At 58.0% G+C, this 18,109-nt stretch overlaps 2 protein-coding genes across 7 annotated transcripts; both read right to left on the bottom strand.

Annotated features, from left to right (window-relative positions):
• Positions 1–174: 174 nt before the first annotated feature.
• On the bottom strand, positions 175–9,615 carry SNX15 (sorting nexin 15). Of its 6 annotated transcripts, none has more exons than XM_058662805.1 (8): positions 9,370–9,613; positions 4,034–4,090; positions 3,756–3,876; positions 2,004–2,119; positions 1,734–1,881; positions 1,305–1,481; positions 695–949; positions 175–436 (listed from the first exon to the last, which is right to left on the bottom strand). In XM_058662805.1, the coding sequence occupies exons 1-8, from the start codon at positions 9,466–9,468 to the stop codon at positions 330–332; spliced, it is 1,080 nt and encodes a 359-aa protein (XP_058518788.1). In that variant the 5' UTR covers positions 9,469–9,613; the 3' UTR covers positions 175–329. The 6 variants fall into 6 exon arrangements, with proteins under 6 accessions (XP_058518788.1, XP_058518789.1, XP_058518790.1 ...); XM_058662806.1 differs by having other exon boundaries at positions 4,034–4,069; positions 9,370–9,612; XM_058662807.1 differs by having other exon boundaries at positions 1,305–1,451; positions 9,370–9,611.
• Positions 9,616–11,942: 2,327 nt separating this feature from the next.
• Positions 11,943–17,843, bottom strand: ARL2 (ADP ribosylation factor like GTPase 2). Its single transcript, XM_004596696.4, has 5 exons — positions 17,691–17,843; positions 15,901–16,011; positions 15,582–15,744; positions 12,774–12,854; positions 11,943–12,369 (listed from the first exon to the last, which is right to left on the bottom strand). Exons 1-5 carry the CDS (start codon positions 17,753–17,755, stop codon positions 12,235–12,237), a joined length of 555 nt encoding a protein of 184 aa, XP_004596753.1. The 5' UTR covers positions 17,756–17,843; the 3' UTR covers positions 11,943–12,234.
• Positions 17,844–18,109: the final 266 nt, after the last annotated feature.

Genomic DNA, 18,109 nt, shown 5'->3' on the forward strand with positions numbered 1-18,109 from the left:
ACCATTCTAGCTCATGAATGTACAAAACGTAGGGCAGTGAGTCAGATTTGGCTGTGGGCTTCAGTTCCCAGTTTCCAGATGGGTAAAGTGACTGTTCTGTGACCCAGAGAATGGCAGGGTCGGAAGTTGAATCCTCTGAGGAGGCTGCTGTCACAAGGGAGCAGAGCTGAGCAATCCATTGCTGTTCTTATTTTTGGTCCAGTTACACATGGAAATGGCCCCCTGGGGTTATGAGCTCAGGAAGTAGGGGGCCAGGCCCTGAAGGGAGGACCGGGTGGTGGGGCAGCTGGCAGTGCTGGAGCTGGATCCCTGGAACAGGACACCCCATCTCAGGGCGAGGGCTGGGACAGGTGCAGGTGCAGGATCTCCTCGGCCCGCTTCAAGTACTCGGCCGCCTTCTTCTTCACACCTTCACGGCGGGCGGGGGACGGGTCGCCTGTGGACAGAGACAGGCTTGCCTGGGGGACAGGGATCTCACTGCCCTTGGCCCCTCACAGGCCACAAGGTGAGCCTTACTCCCTCCCTCCAGGGTCCAGTGCCCGTTCTCCCCATTCTGCAGACGTATAGGGAGCCTACACACAGCCCAACAGCGGGCTAGTGGGGACAAGCACTCCTGCTCTGCCGTCCTATGTCACCTGGGACCCCAGGGGACCCTTCCCCACCACCCCGGCTTCCTCTCCCAGACCCTGCATACCAGGTACCCCCTGTAAGAGGATGTGCACGCCGTCCCGGTAGCCCTGGAGTGCGGCAGGGTAGGCGCCCGCCTTCTCGTCCCGTAGGGCCTGGGTGATGAGTTCTGTGGCCCGGCCCACATAGGCAGGGATGGACTTGTCTCGCTCGCTCTCCTCCTCCTCCTGACCTCCCGGCTCCCAGGGTTCCTGACCCAGCTGCTGGGGCTCGACCTCTGCCATGGCCAGCTCCCCTAAGCAGGTGGGGCTGGAGCCTGCACCTTGGGCAGCCAGAAAGGATGGGTTCAGGCCAGGGGGCCCTGCTGTACCCAGGGTCTGCTGCCCACCCACACCTCTGCCAGCCTGTGCTCAGGGCAGGGAAGCAGGACCTGGACGAGCCAGAAGCCACAAGCAAACATAGCACATCCTCCAGGGGTCTATTTAACTATGGGGATGTGGCCCTGTGCTTTTGTGCAGTCTCGCCTTCCTAACTGGCTCTCCAGGAATATGCTGACTACTTCGCAAGTTGTGAGTCCCTGGGCCCTGGGGACCTCAGCAACCCCTCCACAGAAGGTCCCCCTCGTCCCAAGACATCCTCCTACCCCAGCCTAGGCCCTGCCTGTCCCCACTCCTTACCTTCCTTGGAGAAGGGGTCAAAGAGGGCGAGCTCGGCCTCGGTGAGGGGCCCTCGGGCAGGGGGAGCAGCCCCCGCCTCCTCGGGGCTGCCGCAGCTGAACAGCAGATCCAGGGCCTCCTGGGCAGGGCTGGATGGCATGGGGTCCACTGGAGGGAGGCCACGGGGGACAGGAACACCTGCACTAATTGCCCCCACTGTCAGCACCGATCCACCTCTCCCTACATCTGGCGACGACCTCAGGTGTGCACAAGCCCATCGCAACAGTTCATGTCCATTTTCCAGACTGAGAAATGGAGTTCCTGAGATGCACAATGTCCTGCCCCCAATCGAACTGGTACACATCCTTTTCACTGAGCAGTGGGTGGGGACCCCGATGCCAGCCCACCTCCTCTGCCTACCCTGGCCCTCCCGTGCTGGCTCCCAGGTACCTGGCACTTCTGAGTCCTTAAGGCCCCGCCTTTCCGTGGGCAGCAGTGGGGGCAGCTGGGGCTCGTCAGGGGGTGGCGTGGGGATCAGTGGGGGTGGCAGGATGTGTAGTTCCCTGGACACCTCAGAGTGCTGTGTCACCTCCCCACCCTGTGGGAGGGAAAGATCAGCCCCAGGGGCAGCGGGGAGGGAAGTCAGGGCATGTGGCCTGGCAGCAGGCAGGCAGGTGACTTCCCGGGGGCTGGGCAGGCGGCAGGAGCAGCTGCACCTACCCGGAAGAACTCCTTGAGCTGGGGGCTGTTGTTGAGTGCGGGGATGTGCACCGTGAACTGGAGCAAGTCCTCTGCCCCCTTGCGGCGCTCCTCAATCACTGACGCTTCAAAGCGGCCTGTGGAGCCCCCCACGGTGAGGACAGGGGAGGGAGGGCAGCGGTGGAGCCCCCATGGTGGGGCCAGGGGAGGGAGGGCAGAGGTGACCCTGAGGCCTGCTTCTCCTCGGCCCACCTGGGACACTGAGCAGCCCACCGCCTCCTCCAGCAACCCTCCCTGCATCCTCCCAGCAGGATAAACCTCCCCTTCCATTGCCCGGATGTGTCCTGAGCATCTGGGTTCTGATGGTAAATGGGATAGTAGAAGTCTCTGCCCTCCTGGCCATGGAAGGTGAGGGGACACCAGGCCATTCCAGACAGCCTGATGCAAGGAAGGTAAAGCAAGGCCCAGAAAGGGACAGGTATCCCCCCGAGGTCACTCAGCAAATGGTCCTCACCCTATCCCACCCATGTATTATTTTCTTAAACCAGGTTCCTTGCTCTGTCCTGGACATCCTAGAGGTGACTACCTCTGGCCTCAGGATGTCACACACTGCCTGGTACAACCAGGCACTGGCGTAGTGGGCCAGCAACAAACCTTCACCAGCTATGACCAAACATCTGGTGAATCAGGAGACCCAGCTGCCAGACAGACGAGCACCGTTGAATAAAAGCAAACTACAGAGGGCTGGCACTGTGGCACAGTGGGTGAAGTCAGGGCCGGTGGCATCAAATCCTGGCTGCTCCACTTCTGATCCAGCTCCTTGCCAATGTGCATGGGCAAGCAGTGGATGAGGATTCAAGTGCCTGGGCACTTGCCAGTCACGTGCAAAACCTGGGCGGAGTTCCTGGCTCTCGGCCATTTACAGGCACCTTGGGAGTGAGCCAGCAGACGGCACCTCCCCAGCCCCAGCTTCCCTCTTTGTAATTCTACCTTTCAAATAAATACATAAAACCTAAAAAAACAAGAAAAAACCCACATGGGCCACATGGGCAATTTCAAATATTATATGGGCTTCATTTAAAAAAATGAAAAAGATACAAAATTAACCCAAGCTGTCCAGAAGATTCCAGCTTCTGCGAGCCACTGATGTAAACTGCAAGGATCGAGTGTCATTCTGCCTCCCAGGGGCTGGGCTCTAACACATCCAGCTCCGCCCACCCGCTTCTCCTGTGCTGTGCGGCTGCAGGTGCGTAAGGTTGCTGGTGTGGCCAGCGCCGGGCTGGAAGGCACACCTGGGGGAGAGGGGGGAGGCATCCTGGTTTTGCCTCTTCTAGGTCAAGGCCCTTGATCTCAAGGACGCTTTGCTTACCCATCTTAAAAAAAACAGGGCTGAGGACAAGCACAGGGTGCCCCACGTGGGACATCCACATCACAGATCCAAGTGCGCCGCTTTGAGTCCCAGCTTCCTGCGCAACACAAACCCTGGCAGGGCAGCAACAATGCCGGGAAGCTGGGTCCCTGCCAACTACGTGGGAGACCCACGTGGCCTTCCTGGCTCCCAGCATAGCCTACTGCCGGCATTTGGGGGTAAGAACCAGTAGATAGGAGACCTCTCTCTGTTCATTTCTTCCTCATGTTTCTCTATTTGCCTTTCCACTAGACCAGAAGAGTAGATAATGGAGGTGACCCAGACCAGGATGCAAAGACTGCCCTGAGCCCCGGCTTCCTCCTCCCAGCCTCCACTGGCGGTGGCTTGACAGACGGCTCACTCACCAAACACCTGGGCAGGAGGGAAGGCGGGGAACTCCTCGAGGCGGCGGAAGAGGTTGCGGTGTGTGTAGGCCAGGTCACTGTGAAGCTTGCGGAAGTCACTATACCGCTTCCAGACCACCACCTGTGGGTAGACAACATGTATCACTGGCCCCAAAGCAGCAGATACTGCCGCAGGGCAGCTGGGCAGGTGGGCAGGTACCAGGCTGGCCAGGGAGGGAGGAGGTGCTGCCTACTTCCTCTGTCCATACCTGGAACAGGGGATGCCCCCCAGTTCTTACCTCTTTGATGTCCTCAGGGTCCTTCTTGGAGATGAACTGGAAAAGCAAGACAAGAAACTGGGTGAGACCAGAGAGGACCCAGCCAGCCCAGCGTGTGGAAATTCCAGGAAATTCCCAGCCCTCAACTCCCAGCTTCCTCCCACCCTCACCTGGCCCTACCCTGCCCCAAGAGGTCAGTGGCCATTGGTGCCAGGCTGTCCTGGCTTTAAGCCTCTGAGTGCCGTTCTGGGTGATGTTTCTGTACGTGCCTCAGTCTCTCCGTCGGAGACATGGAAGGCTCCCTAAAGGGCCATCCACTGGGCTCCCCCTAGAGCGCAGTCCTCCCGCTGTTCCTTCAGGGAGTCAAGTCCCTTGTGTCTCCAAGAACCCCAAGGGGTTGGTGAAGTGGGAGGAAGTGCCACTTTCCCTCCTGTTCTGTTCACAGAAGTGTAAAACTCAAGCCTTCTGTGTGGACTATGTAGCAGTTTTGGAATCCAGAGACGCAAGACCCAAGAAACACGTCTGTTTAAAGACAAGCAAGGGCAGGCATTGGGTGCCAGGGCTACCAACTGCTGCTCACGTAGGCATGCCTGGCTCCAGTCCGGGCTCCTTGGTCCAGCTCCCTGCCAACACACAACCTGAGGAGCAGCAGATGAGGGTCAAGTGTGCGGCCCCAGCACCCATATGGGGAGACCGGGGCAGTCCCGGCTCCTGGCTCCAGCCCTGCCCAGCTGCTGTATGCATCTGAGCAGTGAAGCAGCAGGTGGAGAGCTCTCTGTCTCTCTGTAACTCTGCCTTTCAATGAAATACATACGTGTTGGTACCAAAATAAACTGATACATTTTGTAAACATTCTCACTTATTGGAAAGACAGAGAGACCAAGACGGACAGACGAAAGGAAGCTCTTGTACTTGCTAGTGCCTTTGCCAAACACCCCGCCTCAGCAGGTACTGGGCCAGGCCAAACCCAGAGCCAGGAACTCAGTCTGAGTCACCCATGAGGGTGGCAGGGCCCCAAGCCTGGAGGCCATCCCCTGCTGTCACCTTCCCGAAGCCTGCCGGCAGGAAGTTACAGAAGCAGAGGAGATACGCAAACCTGCACCCTCCCCTAGGGGTAGCTGTCCACTGTACCCGACGCCATACCCTTTTAAAATAACTTCATTACAATTTTTTTAAAATTTTTATTGGAAAGTCAGGTATACAGAAAGGAAGAGAGACAGAGAGGAAGATCTTTCGTCTGATGATTCACTGCCCAAGTGGCCACAATGGCCGGAGCTGAGTTGATCCGAAGCCAGGAGCCTGGAGCCTCTTCTGTGTCTCCCATGCAGATTCAGGGTCCCAAAGCTTTGGGCCATCCTCGACTGCTTCCCCAGGCCACAAGCAGGGAGCTGGATGGGAAGCGGTGCCACTGGGATACACACCAGCTCCCATGTGGGATTCTGGTGTGTTCAAGGCAATGGCTTTAGCCGCTAGGCTACTGTACCAAGCCCCAAAGCTATTTATTTGGAAAGGTAGATTTAGAGAGATATGGAGAGACAGAAGGAAAGATATTCCGTCTGCTGCTTCACTCCCCAGTGGCTGCAGCAGCTGGAGGATGCAGGGTCCCAAGGCTTTAGGCCATCCTCGACTGCTCTACTAGGCTACAAGCAGGGAGCAGGATGGGAAGTAGAGCATCTTGGATGCAAACCTGTTCCCTTGTGGATACTGGTGCCGATGAGCCACTGCATTGGCCCCTAAAGTCCATTTTCTCACAGATCCTTTTCTGTGAGTGGTCAATGCTTACTGCTTTCCGTATGGAAATAAGCGCCGGATGCAGGTCCTGGGCAGGCCTAGCTCACTGACTCAGTGGAGCCAGGGAGAGCAGAGAGGGCCAAGGTGGACAGCTTGGTGGAGGGGAGGAATGGAGCATGCTTATCTGGAGGAAGTTGGAAGCCGGAGACAGGCCTGGTCCCAAGCATTATGTCCTGGGCGGGGGGGGAGTACAGTTTCTCCAGCCCCAGCTGCTGAGGGTGTGGGAGCTACTGACAGTCACGTCCAGGACACGGGACCCAGGCTGGGCTCTGGGATGCCCTGGGTGCCCAGGGTGCCCACTCCCTGATCCCCGGCTCCAGATCTCTCACTGAACCTCACATAGGCCCTGATCCTCCCAGGCTGCAACTCCACAGCCCTCATGGGGGACCCTGGAGCTGCTGGGCTGGGGGGAGCAGCTGCAGGAGGCCACAGGGCACCAGACGCCCCCTTCTCAGGCCACAGAAGCCAAGGTCTTCAGGCACATTGTTTCCTAGCGGCCTTTGCCTGGCCACTGTGGGTTCCTAGGTGACATAGCTGTGATTAAGCTCTGCTCTGACAGCCTCCCCGCTGCCCTTGGTGTCTCTAATGTGTGTGTGGTGGGGAAGAGGTGTCCCACTGTGGCTACAGGTGCACAGCCAGCTCCTTGAGCTTCAGGAAGGTGGCAGCTACCCCCATGAATTCGTCAACCTCTTAATTTGTCTGTGCACTTAGGATCTGTGCATTTTACGGCCAGTGTCGTGGTACAGCAGGGGTTAAGCCTCAGAAACACTGGTATCCCACACTCAATTTCTGGCTGCTCCAGTTCCGATCCAGTTCCCTGCTAATGTGCCTGGGGAAGCAGCAGAGGATGGCGCAAGTCCCTGGAACCCTGCCATCCACATGGGAGACCTGGATGAAACTCCTGGCTCCTGGTTTCAGCCGGGTCCAATCTAGGGCTGTTACAGCCATTTGGGGGAAGTGAGTCAGTGGGTACAGGATTCTTTCTCCCTCTCTGTAATTGAGCCTTTCAACTAAATAAACATAAGCTTTTGAAAAAAAAAAAAAGTTAAAAGCTAAAAGCAAGGCCTATGTGGAAATGTACAGTCCCTCACTTCCTTTCTGCCCTACCCCCGCCCATCTTCCCTGGGAACAAGCTTCCAGTCATATACTTTATTTATTTTTTTAAAGACTTATTTATTTTTATTGCAAAGTCAGATATACAGACAGAAGGAGAGACAGAGAAGAAGATCTTTCGTCTGATGATTCACTCCCCAAGTGACTGCAATGGCCGGTGCTGCACCGATCCGAAGCCAGGAACCAGAAACTTCCTCCAGGTCTCCCACACGGGTGCAGGGTCCCAAGGCTTTGGGCCGTCCTCAACTGCTTTCCTAGGCCACAAGCAGGGAGCTGGATGGGAAGTGGGGCTGCGGGGATTAGAACCGGAACCCATATGGGATCCCGGCGCATTCAAGGCCAGGCCCCAGTCATAAACTTTAAGCCGGGAAAAGAGTCTATAAAAAATTTGCCTAAAGCACATTTTTTTTTTAACATATAGGATTCTGTATTTGGCTCAATGTGATGTGTTGTGACTTTCAAAAATTCATTTAAAAAAAAAAAAAGTTGGGCCTGGTGGCGTGGCCTAGTGGCTAAAGTCCTTGCCTTGAACGCCCCGGGATCCCATATGGGCGCCAGTTCTAATCCCGGCAGCTCCACTTCCCATCCAGCTCCCTGCTTGTGGCCTGGGAAAGCAGTTGAGGACGGCCCAAAGCTTTGGGACCCTGCACCCGCATGGGAGACCTGGAAGAGGTTCCTGGTTCCCGGCATCGGATAGGCATAGCACCGGCTGTTGCGGCTCACTTGGGGAGTGAAACATCGGATGGAAGATCTTCCTCTCTGTCTCTCCTCTCTGTATATCCGGCTTTCCAATAATAATAAAATCTTTAAAAACAAAAAGAATTATTTTTATTTGAAAGTCAGCCTAGGGCCCGGCATGGTAGCAGCTAAATGCCTCCCTTACATGCACCGGGATCCCATGTGGGCGCAGATTTGTATTCTGTTGTCTCATTTCCCATACTGCTCCCTGCTTCCAGCCTGGAAAAGCAGTCAAGGATGGCACAAAGTCTTGGGATGCTGCACCCATGTGGGAGACCCAGAAGAGGCTCCAGGCTCCTGGCTTCAGACCGGCTCAGCACCAGCTTGGTTCCAGCCATTGAGGCCACTACGGTCACTTGGGGAGTGAATCAATGGACAGAAGTTCTTCCTCTCTGTCTCTCCTCCTCTCTGTATATCTGACTTTCTAATAAAAATATTTTTTTAAGTCAGTCTAACAGAAAAGGAGAGACATAGTGAGATTGAGAGATTATCCATCTGCTGGCTCATTCCCCAAACGACTGCAATGGCCGGAGCTGAGCTGACTGGAAGCCAGGAACTTCTTCCGGGTCTCCCACAGGGATTCAGGGTCCCAAGGACTTGCACTATCCTTTCTCTGATGCTTTGCCACATACTTTAGCAGGGATCTGGTTGGGAAGTGGTACAGCTGGGAGTTTAACCTTCCCCACAAGGAATGCTGGCACTGCAGACAGTGGCTCTGCCCACTATGCCACAGCTCTAGCCTCCCCACACCCACCCAAAAATTACATATATATATGTATATATATATATATATTTATTTTTTTGGAAAGGCAGCATTACAGAGAGGGAGAGAGACACAGAGAATCTTCCACCTGCTGGTTCCCTTCTCAGTTGGCCACAACAGCCCAGACAGGTCCAGCTCAGGCTTGAAGCCAGAAGTCTGATTCAGTGTCCTACACAAGAGGGAACTGGGGCCCACGTCCCGGGGATCAGGGAGCTGGGTGGGAAGTGGGCAGCGGGGATCTCGCTGGCAGGCATTGCCATAACTTGCAGGGGCACTACAACGTGGGTGCTGGCAGCGTACTGAGGTTCAGATCCCCAGTCACGGTTACTCAGGCCTCATGGAAAAATCTGAAAGCACAAAACACCTCTCAGCCCGGGGCGCGCCCCCGCACCTCCCCTCCTCTCTGGGGGCATGCCCCTGACCGTCACCAGTGGGTTCCTGGCCGCAGCTCGCGGCTTCTCCAGTCTCACCGCACACGACAGGGTCAGTCCCTACACAGACACTTGCTGCCTGGACTAGGCCAGGGAGCGGCAGTACTGACCCCCTCACAGATTTTTAAATCTACAAGCCATCATTATTATGTTTTTGTCAGAGAATGAACTCTTGAAAGGATTTTTCCCTCAGCATCCAACACAAACCCCTCGCCAGAAATTCACAACCTGACGCACAAGGCAGCACGAGACCAACGCGGGCACCCAAGCCCGGAAAAAGGCACAGTGATGGCCGCCCCGCCCCTCTGGCCCCGCCCCACCGACCACGCCCCGCCTCGCCGGCTCCGCCCCCGGCGCATCAACTGGCCACGCCCTCCCGCGACTCCGCCCCGACCCCGCGGGCTGACCCCGCCCCCCGAAGCCTTGCCGGCCACGAAGGCACCGCCCCTTAAAGGGGAAATTTTTCTCTAAGGTCTAAAAAGGGGGCTTCTGCCCGCGCCCGCCTTAAGGGAGCCCCTCACCTGCGCGGTGACTTTGTACTCGGTGTAGCCCTTGGGGTGGGTCCTGGGCTCCGAGACAGTGTAGCGCCGCAGGAAGTCATCTTTGGCTTGGCGAGACATGGCCGGCTCGCCGGAGCCGAGCCGGGCGCCGGCCTCCCACTCCTGCCCGGCCGCGGTCCCGCTGCGGCCGCCGCGCTCGGGCCTGCACCCCACTCTGCCGCTGCTGCCGCTTCCGGGCCCGAGCCGGTCGCCCGGTGACAGCGCCGCGCGTGCCCGGCCAAGGGAGCGTCGGGAAAGTTCCGGGTCGCCGGCAAAGCGTAAAGCAGGGTCATACCTTCCCGGTGGAAAAGGAGGCTGCCGCCCAGTCGGGAGTGGATCCTGGGTGAACTCGGCGAGATGCCTCCCTGTCGATAGTTCTTTCTTAAGATTGATTTTTATTGGAAAGGCAGATTTACAGAGAGGAGGAGAGACAAATAAAAAGATCTTCCATCCACTGGTTCGCTTCCCAAATGACCTCAACGTCCAGAACAGAATCCATCTGAAGCCTGAAGCCAGAAGCCAGGAGCTTCCTCGAGGCCTCCCACGCGGGTGCAGGGTCCCAATGCATTGGGCCGTCCTCGACTGCTTTCCCAGGCCACAAGCAGGGAGCTGGATGGGAAGTGGAGCAGTTGGCACACGAACCAGTCACCATAAGGGATGCCCGGCGCTTGCAGGTGGAGGATTAGACCGCCTAGCCACCACACCAACCTACTGCTCCAACCTTTTCCGTATTTCCACCTTCACTGAGAACGACAAACGAGGTGACAGGAAGAGGAGACAGCTGCAAAGGCTTGCCCGCTCCATGGCTGTGGAGGGTAAGAGAGACAGGCTTGTTCCAGGCATGAAGAGAAGTGGTGGCCAGGGAGCAGGCATGAGGACTGATTTGAGGACTTGGGGAACATGCCAGACAACCTCAGTAGCAGCTGGGCAGATTTTTTTTAAGATTTATTTTTATTGGAAAGGCAGATATACAGAGAGAAGGAGAGACAGAGAAGATCTTCTGACCGATGGTTCACTCCTCAAGCAGCCACAACGGCCAGAACTGCATTGATCCGAAGCCAGGAGCCTGGGAGCTTCTTCTGGGTCTCACACGGATGCAGGTTCCCAAGGTTTTGGGCTGTCCTCGGCTTGCTGTTCCAGGCCAGAAGCAGGGAAATGAATGAGAGGCGGGGCTGCCAGGATTAGAACCGGTGACCATATGGGATCCTGGAGCATTCAAGGTGAGGACTTTAGCTGCTAGGCTACTGCGCTGGGTCCATGATTTCACAAGCTGGGGCAGAACCGGGGTAGGGGTTTACGGACTCTGTAAAGGAGGTGGGGTTTAGGGTGCCCCGTCTCACTCCCCTGTGTTTCTCCTCCCCTCCTCCAGGAACTCGGGGAGCTGATGGCTTTATTGCAGTGTCTTCAGACCCAATCAGCCAGGAGGTGACATCGTCACAAGCCACAAGGGATTGGGATGGAGCAGACGTAGCATGGGCAAATATGGGGCTGCCTCCAAGGTCCCCTAAAGCATGTCCACCTGCCTGGCACAGCACCACCGAGGCCACCGGCCATACCCAGTGCCGTGCTGCTTCCTGAACTCCCTCCCAGGGGGTGGCAGAGTACAGGGAATGGGGACTCCCCTAACGCCTAAACCGTATCTCTGCTGGATTCGTGGGGATGCTTCCAGGCAGATGTCGACCACAGCCTAGCTGGGGGCTCAGCAGCTGCCACCTCATCCCCCCTTCCCCACCCTAGCGCCAGGTAGGGAAATTGAGGCCTAGATAGGCCAGGCCACTCGGCAGAACTGGCTTCCAGTTGTCCTTGATGAGCTCCGAGCTCGATGCGCCGCGGCCTGGCAGGGCACAGAGGCTATTGGTCTGTCCACCCGTTTCTCCCGTCCTCCGGGGACCGGGACTTGGCCTCTAGCTGCTGGTGGCCCGTTTACATGTCCTAGAGAGACTGAGAGATGGCGAGGCCTGAGCCAGCACAGGGGGCGGCGGGGTGTCCTGCTCCCAACTCTTCCACTGCCCAGCCCAGAGGATAGAGAGAGCAAGTCACCTAATCTTGGGGAGGTTCAGCTTAACCCTGGAGGGCTGCAGAGCCCTGTCCAGTTGTCATACGCTCAAGCCCCTGGGGTAGTCCCACCCCAGCACAGTGCCCTACAGCCTTCTGGGAAGACCTTGAACACCGGGCCTGACCTGACCTGCTGGCCCCCTCCTGGTCCCCCCTGGAGCCCAGAGTCCTCCACATCTCCCAGGAGCCCTTGCCCTTGTCATCCCTGCCCGTCTGCTGCGTGGCACTGGTTACATCCTACTCTGCTTCCTGCAGCCCTGATTGGGAGCCAAGCCCCATTCTTCCTGACCCTCCCTGTGACTCAGTCCCCCACCCATTAGAACCCGTCCACCTGCTGCCTCCTTTCCTCTAAGGGAAGGGAGCAGTGCCATGCGGCCTGGACTCTCCCAGGGGGAGGTTCTGTGTGACACCCCCTACCAGCCTCTCTGTTCCCCCCTTTGGACTCAGGGCTCCCAGGTCATGTCTGAGGCTGTCCCCACCAACCAACAGCTCAGCCGGGCACCAGGGCAAGGAGCGCTTTATTCTCAGTCACACAGGACAAGGCCCACAGCCTCAGCAGCGGGTATATGTGTGTGGGTGTCCCTGCAGCCCCCGCTTTGTGTTGGGGGTGGCAGCAGCAGGCCAGGTGTGTGTGTGTTGGGCCAGGATGACAGCCAGCAGATGGCCATGGCGGGTGGCAGAGGAGGCGAGGAGTGCTAACCCTGCTGGCTGACTCCCTTTCCTGCAGGGAGCACTGGGTTGGGGGAAAACGGGTGGGTTGGACATCTCGAAGGGGGTGGGGGCCTGGAACGGTCAGTCGGCTGTGAAGATGCGGCTGGAGATGTCATCCAGGAGCCAGTCGATGCCCAATAGCAGGTTCTCCCCGGTGACGGCACTGCAACCCTGGATGCACCAGTGGTGGCTGCGGATCGAGTCCAGCTCCAGGGCCTGGGGGGTGGCGGGCAGGAAGTAACACTAGACATTGCTGCCAGCTGCTGCCCTCGCCTCTTCCGGCCCAAGGAACCCAGAGGCCTCCCTCCAGGGTCGCCCCATCCAGGAAGCCTCCCGGGGTGGTGGGCATGTTGGGTTCCCCCGGGATCTTGCACCTGCATCAGCTCGCCCTCCCTAGCCCAGACCTCTAGAGCTGAAGGCTGAGGTTCAGAAAGGCACTGAGGGTAGCCTTGCTCCTCATCCGTCACCGACTCTCCAGTGCCCCGATGAGGGCCTGCGGCACGGCAGGGGCTGCTGGGCGCTTCCCAACAAGTTCTATTATTCTGGGGTTATCCAATAAAATCACGGTGGGAAAGGCGCGTCCTTGTGCCTCAGTGGGCCTGCCCTGCCCCCAGACTCACCTCCCGAATGGTGTTAGAGGACAGTGCTCCGGGCAGGTCCTGCTTGTTGGCGAAGATGAGGAGGGTTGCTCCGGCCAGGCGCTGCAGGTGGCAGGGGCCAGGGTTCAGGGGTCAGCTGACCCCTCCTCCACTGGCCCCAGTAGCTGAGGGGCAGCAAAGGCCTGGCAGGGGGTGGGGCCAGGGCAGTGGGGTCACCACCCAGTGCACCTCTCCCCACAACCATGCCTGGTTCCTCTACCGTGAACATGGAGGAGGAACCACACAGCGTGAACCCCAGAGCTCCCCCTGGTTTTGGAGGACTGGGATCTGATGACCTCACAGAGTGGAGGTGGAACCAGAAGTGGCCAAGCCTCCCTTTCAAACTCAACCCCTAGAGGGCTTCAGGCTCTGCCCCTGATCCTAGTCACTCCGACCCGCCAGGTCTGCCACCTGGGAGGGGCTCAGCGCCTGACAGACACAGATATTTTTCCTCCCATAATTACTAAAAATTGCATTCATCACTCTCAAAGCGACCTGATTTTCAACCAACTGCAATGTAGTAAGGAGGATTGAACCATGAAACAAACAACATGGCAGCAGAGAAGCTGATGAGGCCCACCTGCAGCCTATAGGGGACACTCAGCCAGCCAGAGTCACTTCCTGGTTCTGACCTGTCCCTGGGGGCTTCCCAAATGCCAACAGCAGGTGCACTGTGGAGTAGAAAGTCTATCGCTGTCCAACGAACTGGCTACCCCTTGGGATCCCGGTGCTTGGAAGGTGAAGATTGAGCCACTGAGCTATTGCACCATGCCCTATAAAGTCTTTTTTTTTTTTTTTTTTAAAGATTTATTCATTTTATTACAGCCAGATATACTCAGAGGAGGAGAGACAGAGAGGAAGATTTTCCGTCCGATGATTCACTCCCCAAGTGAGCCGCAATGGCCGATGCGCGCCGATCCGAAGCCGGGAACCAGGAACCTCTTCCGGGTCTCCCACGCGGGTGCAGGATCCCAAAGCTTTGGGCTGTCCTCAACTGCTTTCCCAGGCCACAAGCAGGGAGCTGGATGGGAAGTGGAGCTGCTGGGATTAGAACCGGTGCCCATATGAGATCCCAGGGCGTTCAAGGCGAGGACTTTAGCCGCTAGACCACGCCGCCGGGCCAGCCCTATAAAGTCTTAAAACAAAACGTGTGGGTGGGTGATAGGGGCTTTTGTTGGCATGATGGCTCAATTGGTTAATCCTGCACCTCCAAGTGCAACATCCCATATGGGTGTCAGTTCGTGTCCTGGCTGCTCCAGGTCCCATCCAGCTCCCTGCTTGTGGCCTGGGAAAGCAGTAGAGGATGGCCCAATGCCTTGGGACCCTACACCCAGGTGGGAGACCTAGAAGAAGTTCCTGGCTTCTTGCTTCAGATCGGCTCAGCTCTGGCCATTGTGGCCATTTGGGAAGTGAAGCAGCAAATGGGAGATCTTTCTGTTTCTCCTTCTCTAACTCTGCCTTTCCAGTAAAAATAAACAAATCTTTATATATCCATATAAAGGCAATGGGAGAGCCTGGCACCGTGGCACACTGGGTTTAGCTGCTGCATGAGAGGCCTCCACCCAGCATCCATGTGCTGGTTAGGGCCCTGGCTGCTCCGCTTCTGATCCAGCTCCCTGTCATGTGCCGGACAAAGCCCTGAGCTCCTGTACCCACACGGGACACCCAGATGGAGCTCCAGGCTGCTGGCTTCCACCTGGCCCAACTCTGACCTTTATAGCTATTTTGGAGAGTGAACCAGCAGATGGAAAAAATCTTTTTCTCTATCGCTCCCCTTGCTGTCATTCTGCCTTTCAAATACTTAAAAGTAAACAAATGTCCATGGCCTGGCGCAGTAGCCTAGTGGCTAAAGTCCTTGCTTGGCTCGCACCAGGATCCCATACGGGTACTGGTTCTAATCCCAGCAGTCCCATTTCCCATCCAGCTCCCTGCTTGTGACCTGGGAAGACAGTCGAGTACAGCCCAAGGCCTTGGGGTCCTGCACCCGTGTGGGAGACCTGGAAGAAGTCTCCTGGCTTCAGATCGGAGCTGAGCTTTGGCCGTTGCGGCCACTTGGGGAGTGAATCAGTGGATGGAAGATCTTCCTCTCCGTCTTTCCTCCTCTTTGCATATCTGACTGTCCAATAAAGATAAATAAAATTTTTTTAAAAAGAGCATTTTGAGCCCAGACAGTAAGACCATCCAAGGGCCAGTGTTACAATGTAGCAAGGCACTGGCATGCGCGTGGACACTGCTGCTTCCTTTCCCAGCTGCTCCACTTCCATCCAGCTCCCTGATAACATGCCTGGGGAATCAGCATAAGATGGACCAAGTGCTTGAGCCTCTCCCACCCATATGGGAGATCTGGAAGAAGCTCCTGGCTTTGGCCTGGCCGAGCCCTGGCCACTTTGTGGCCATCTGGAGAGTGAACCAATAATGGATGAAAGATCTCTGTAACTGTTTCAAAAAACATTGAAGCAGATTTTCTTCTTTAAAAGATCATCTTAATTTCAGTCCTCACTTCAGTGCAGCTCAGAGAGGTTAAGTGTCTTGCCTGAGGTCACCCAGCAGAGGCGGCTTCCTGAGCCAGGTCCCACCCCCTCCAGAGTCTCCCACGCAGCCTCGAGTCCTCTTCCCGAAAGCCCAGCGACCGGGGTGATGTCAGGCCCCACATTTCTGAGCACAGGGTGGCCAAACAGCAACCCCTGGGATAAGAGCCTGGTGGCTGTCACAGCAGCCTTGACAGTGTGGGCTTCCTGGGGTGCCTGGACTCCACCACCCCCACCTGCCCACAGCCCCTGCCTGCCTCACCTCCTCCACCAGCAGGCTCTGTAGCTCCCGCTGGCAATCCTGCATGCGCTGGCGGTCGGCACTGTCCACCACCCAGATGAGGCCGTCCGTGCTCTCAAAGTAGTTCCTCCAGTAGGACCGCAGTGACTTCTGGCCGCCCACGTCCCAGATGTTCAGCTTGAACCTGCACAGGGCAGAAGCCTGAGCTGGACCCTGCCCTGGTCCTGTGACTGCCCACTGTCCCCACCCCGCCCTGGGTCCTGTGCCTGCCCGTTGCCCTCCTCACCTGGCTGCCCAAACCTGAGCTGGGCCCGCCCACTGCCGCCCCCGCCCTGCTCACCCACGGTGCTCCAGGGTCTTGATGTTAAAGCCCAGTGTGGGGGAGATGGTGTCGATGTCCTCGCCATTGAACTTCTTGAGGATGGTCGTTTTGCCAGCATTGTCCAGGCCGCTGGGGTACGCCCCGCCCGTTAAGGAAGTGTCCCATGCTGGGGTGGTGGTGATGTCATCACAGTACCTCAAGTCTCCCCATTGACCCCACAGCAGGCCCCATGAGAGAGGTGGACCCATCCAGGCATATGTACTCCATCTTCTCCTCCCACCCAAAGCTCCTGGGACTCACACAGCGTGTGGGCAGCTCCTGCCATGAGCTCCCTGCTCCTGGGTGGGTTCCAGAGGACAGAGCCTGCCCACAGAAGCCTCACCCTCCAGGGGGCAGGCTGTGGCCACACAGCCTTAGGAATGTGATCCAGCAGGAGAGCGTGGCTCTGGTCAGCACCTGCATGCTAGGGAAGGCCTTTCTGTGGTATCTTGAACCGAGGTCTTATTAGCCTCCCTCACCTGTTTCCAGAATATTCCAAATACCTGCTGGGCAGTGCAAATGAACAGTGGGCACTCACGGCGGAACGGGCTGCAGGGAGCAGGTCCAGGGGCGTCTCTGGGACCTGCTGCCCCACCCCGCGGTCTCCCATCATACAGCATGTTTGTCCACCTACACCACTGCTCGCTGTCTTGTTCCTCTGTGTGTGAACCCACTTCCAGCAGGCTGTGGCTCCCACTGCTTCCCCAGATGGCTAGCTGGTTGGCCAGCCAAGGTGGAACCCCAAAGTCTGTCACTGGGTCCTCCCAGCCTCCCTTAATGCATGGCTCCTGGGTTGGAGTGCTAAGGACCCACAAGTTTGTACCTCCCTCCTCTTTATCTACCAGCCTACCGTTGGCCTCTCTCACTTAAAACACAGGCCCCCATTCACTGCCCCCCCATCTTCTCAACAGCAGCACATGGTTCCATGTCCTTGTCATTTGCTAACATAATCCCACAGGTCATCACCTGTCCTCCCGTCCTTACACTCCAGTCTGGTAGCCCCTCCTGTTGGCCCCCAACTCAGTGTCCCCATTTGGCGACCTCACCTTCTGGCCCCAGGCACCACCATCCTCTCTCTGCTAGGTTCTTGCCTAACTGGTCTGGGGATGACGACTCTACTCTGCACCCCCCTTCACAAGCACAGCCAGGAGGCACTAGGTCCTACGTTGGGGGGTTCCCTCTTCTCCCCATCTCCCCCTGTCCCCTCGGTCTCAGCCGGTGTCCTGTACACCCACAGCGCCCACCCTCCTTCAGGCCCCTGTATTTTGCAATGGGGTCACTCTTCACGCCTGGCCTTCTCTGGCCAGCTTGCAGATACTACGTCACTATCCCCCAGCCTCGCCCAGAGACACGAAGAGGTGACAGAGAGATGGACAGCCGGACCCACGCGCGGAACGACCCGCGCCGTCCACTTGCCCTCCGGGTTCCCTGCTTGAGGGCGGGGCCCGGCACCTGTGGTGGGCGGGGGAAGAGGTCAGAGCTGGGCAGGCCAGGGGACCCCAGGCTGCGGCCCGACCGACGAACGGCGACGTCCAGTCACCTCTGGGCCCCAACTCGCCCTCCCTGCGTCCCGGCACCGCGGCCTCAGGCCCTCACCTGGGGGTGGCTCTCACCGGGTCCCCCCCGCCGCCCGAGCCGGTGGTACGGCCTGCTCGCGGCCCCCTCCAGGAGCGCTTGGTAGCGCCCACGTGCGTGACGCACTCGGGACAGTTGCTGGGCCGATCAGCCGCGCGCACTGACCCCCGCGGCTCCGGCCTCCGAGAGGATACAGCATGAGCAGCCGCAGCTCCCGCTCTTTCTGCTTCATCTTCTTCAGAATGGTCAGAAGCCCCATCGTCCCCGAGCCCCCGCCCGGCCGCTGGTTGCTTCCCAGGCCCGGGACTCCGCTCGCTGTTCCTATTGGCTAGCACGCCCAACGACAGCGCAGCTCATTGGTGGCTGCGCCGCCTGGGCCCGCCCTCGCCCCACGTGACTGCGAGGAGGCCGGGGTCCCTCTAACGGCCTTGGGGGGCTCGGGCGCCGCATTAACCCTTGGCCTCCCGAGGGCCCAGGACTGGTCTGGAGGACCTGCGAAGGCGTCGGGACCGAGAGGACGCGCGCCCGTGGGGCCAGGGCCAGGCTCTGTCCTCCGGAACCTCGAGCCCACACGCTCCCTTAGTCAGTGTCCGAGTGGAAAAGCGGGCTTCCT

The sequence above is a fragment of the Ochotona princeps genome, chromosome 4, assembly GCF_030435755.1.
Source record: "Ochotona princeps isolate mOchPri1 chromosome 4, mOchPri1.hap1, whole genome shotgun sequence".
Classification (NCBI taxonomy): Eukaryota; Metazoa; Chordata; class Mammalia; order Lagomorpha; family Ochotonidae; genus Ochotona; species Ochotona princeps.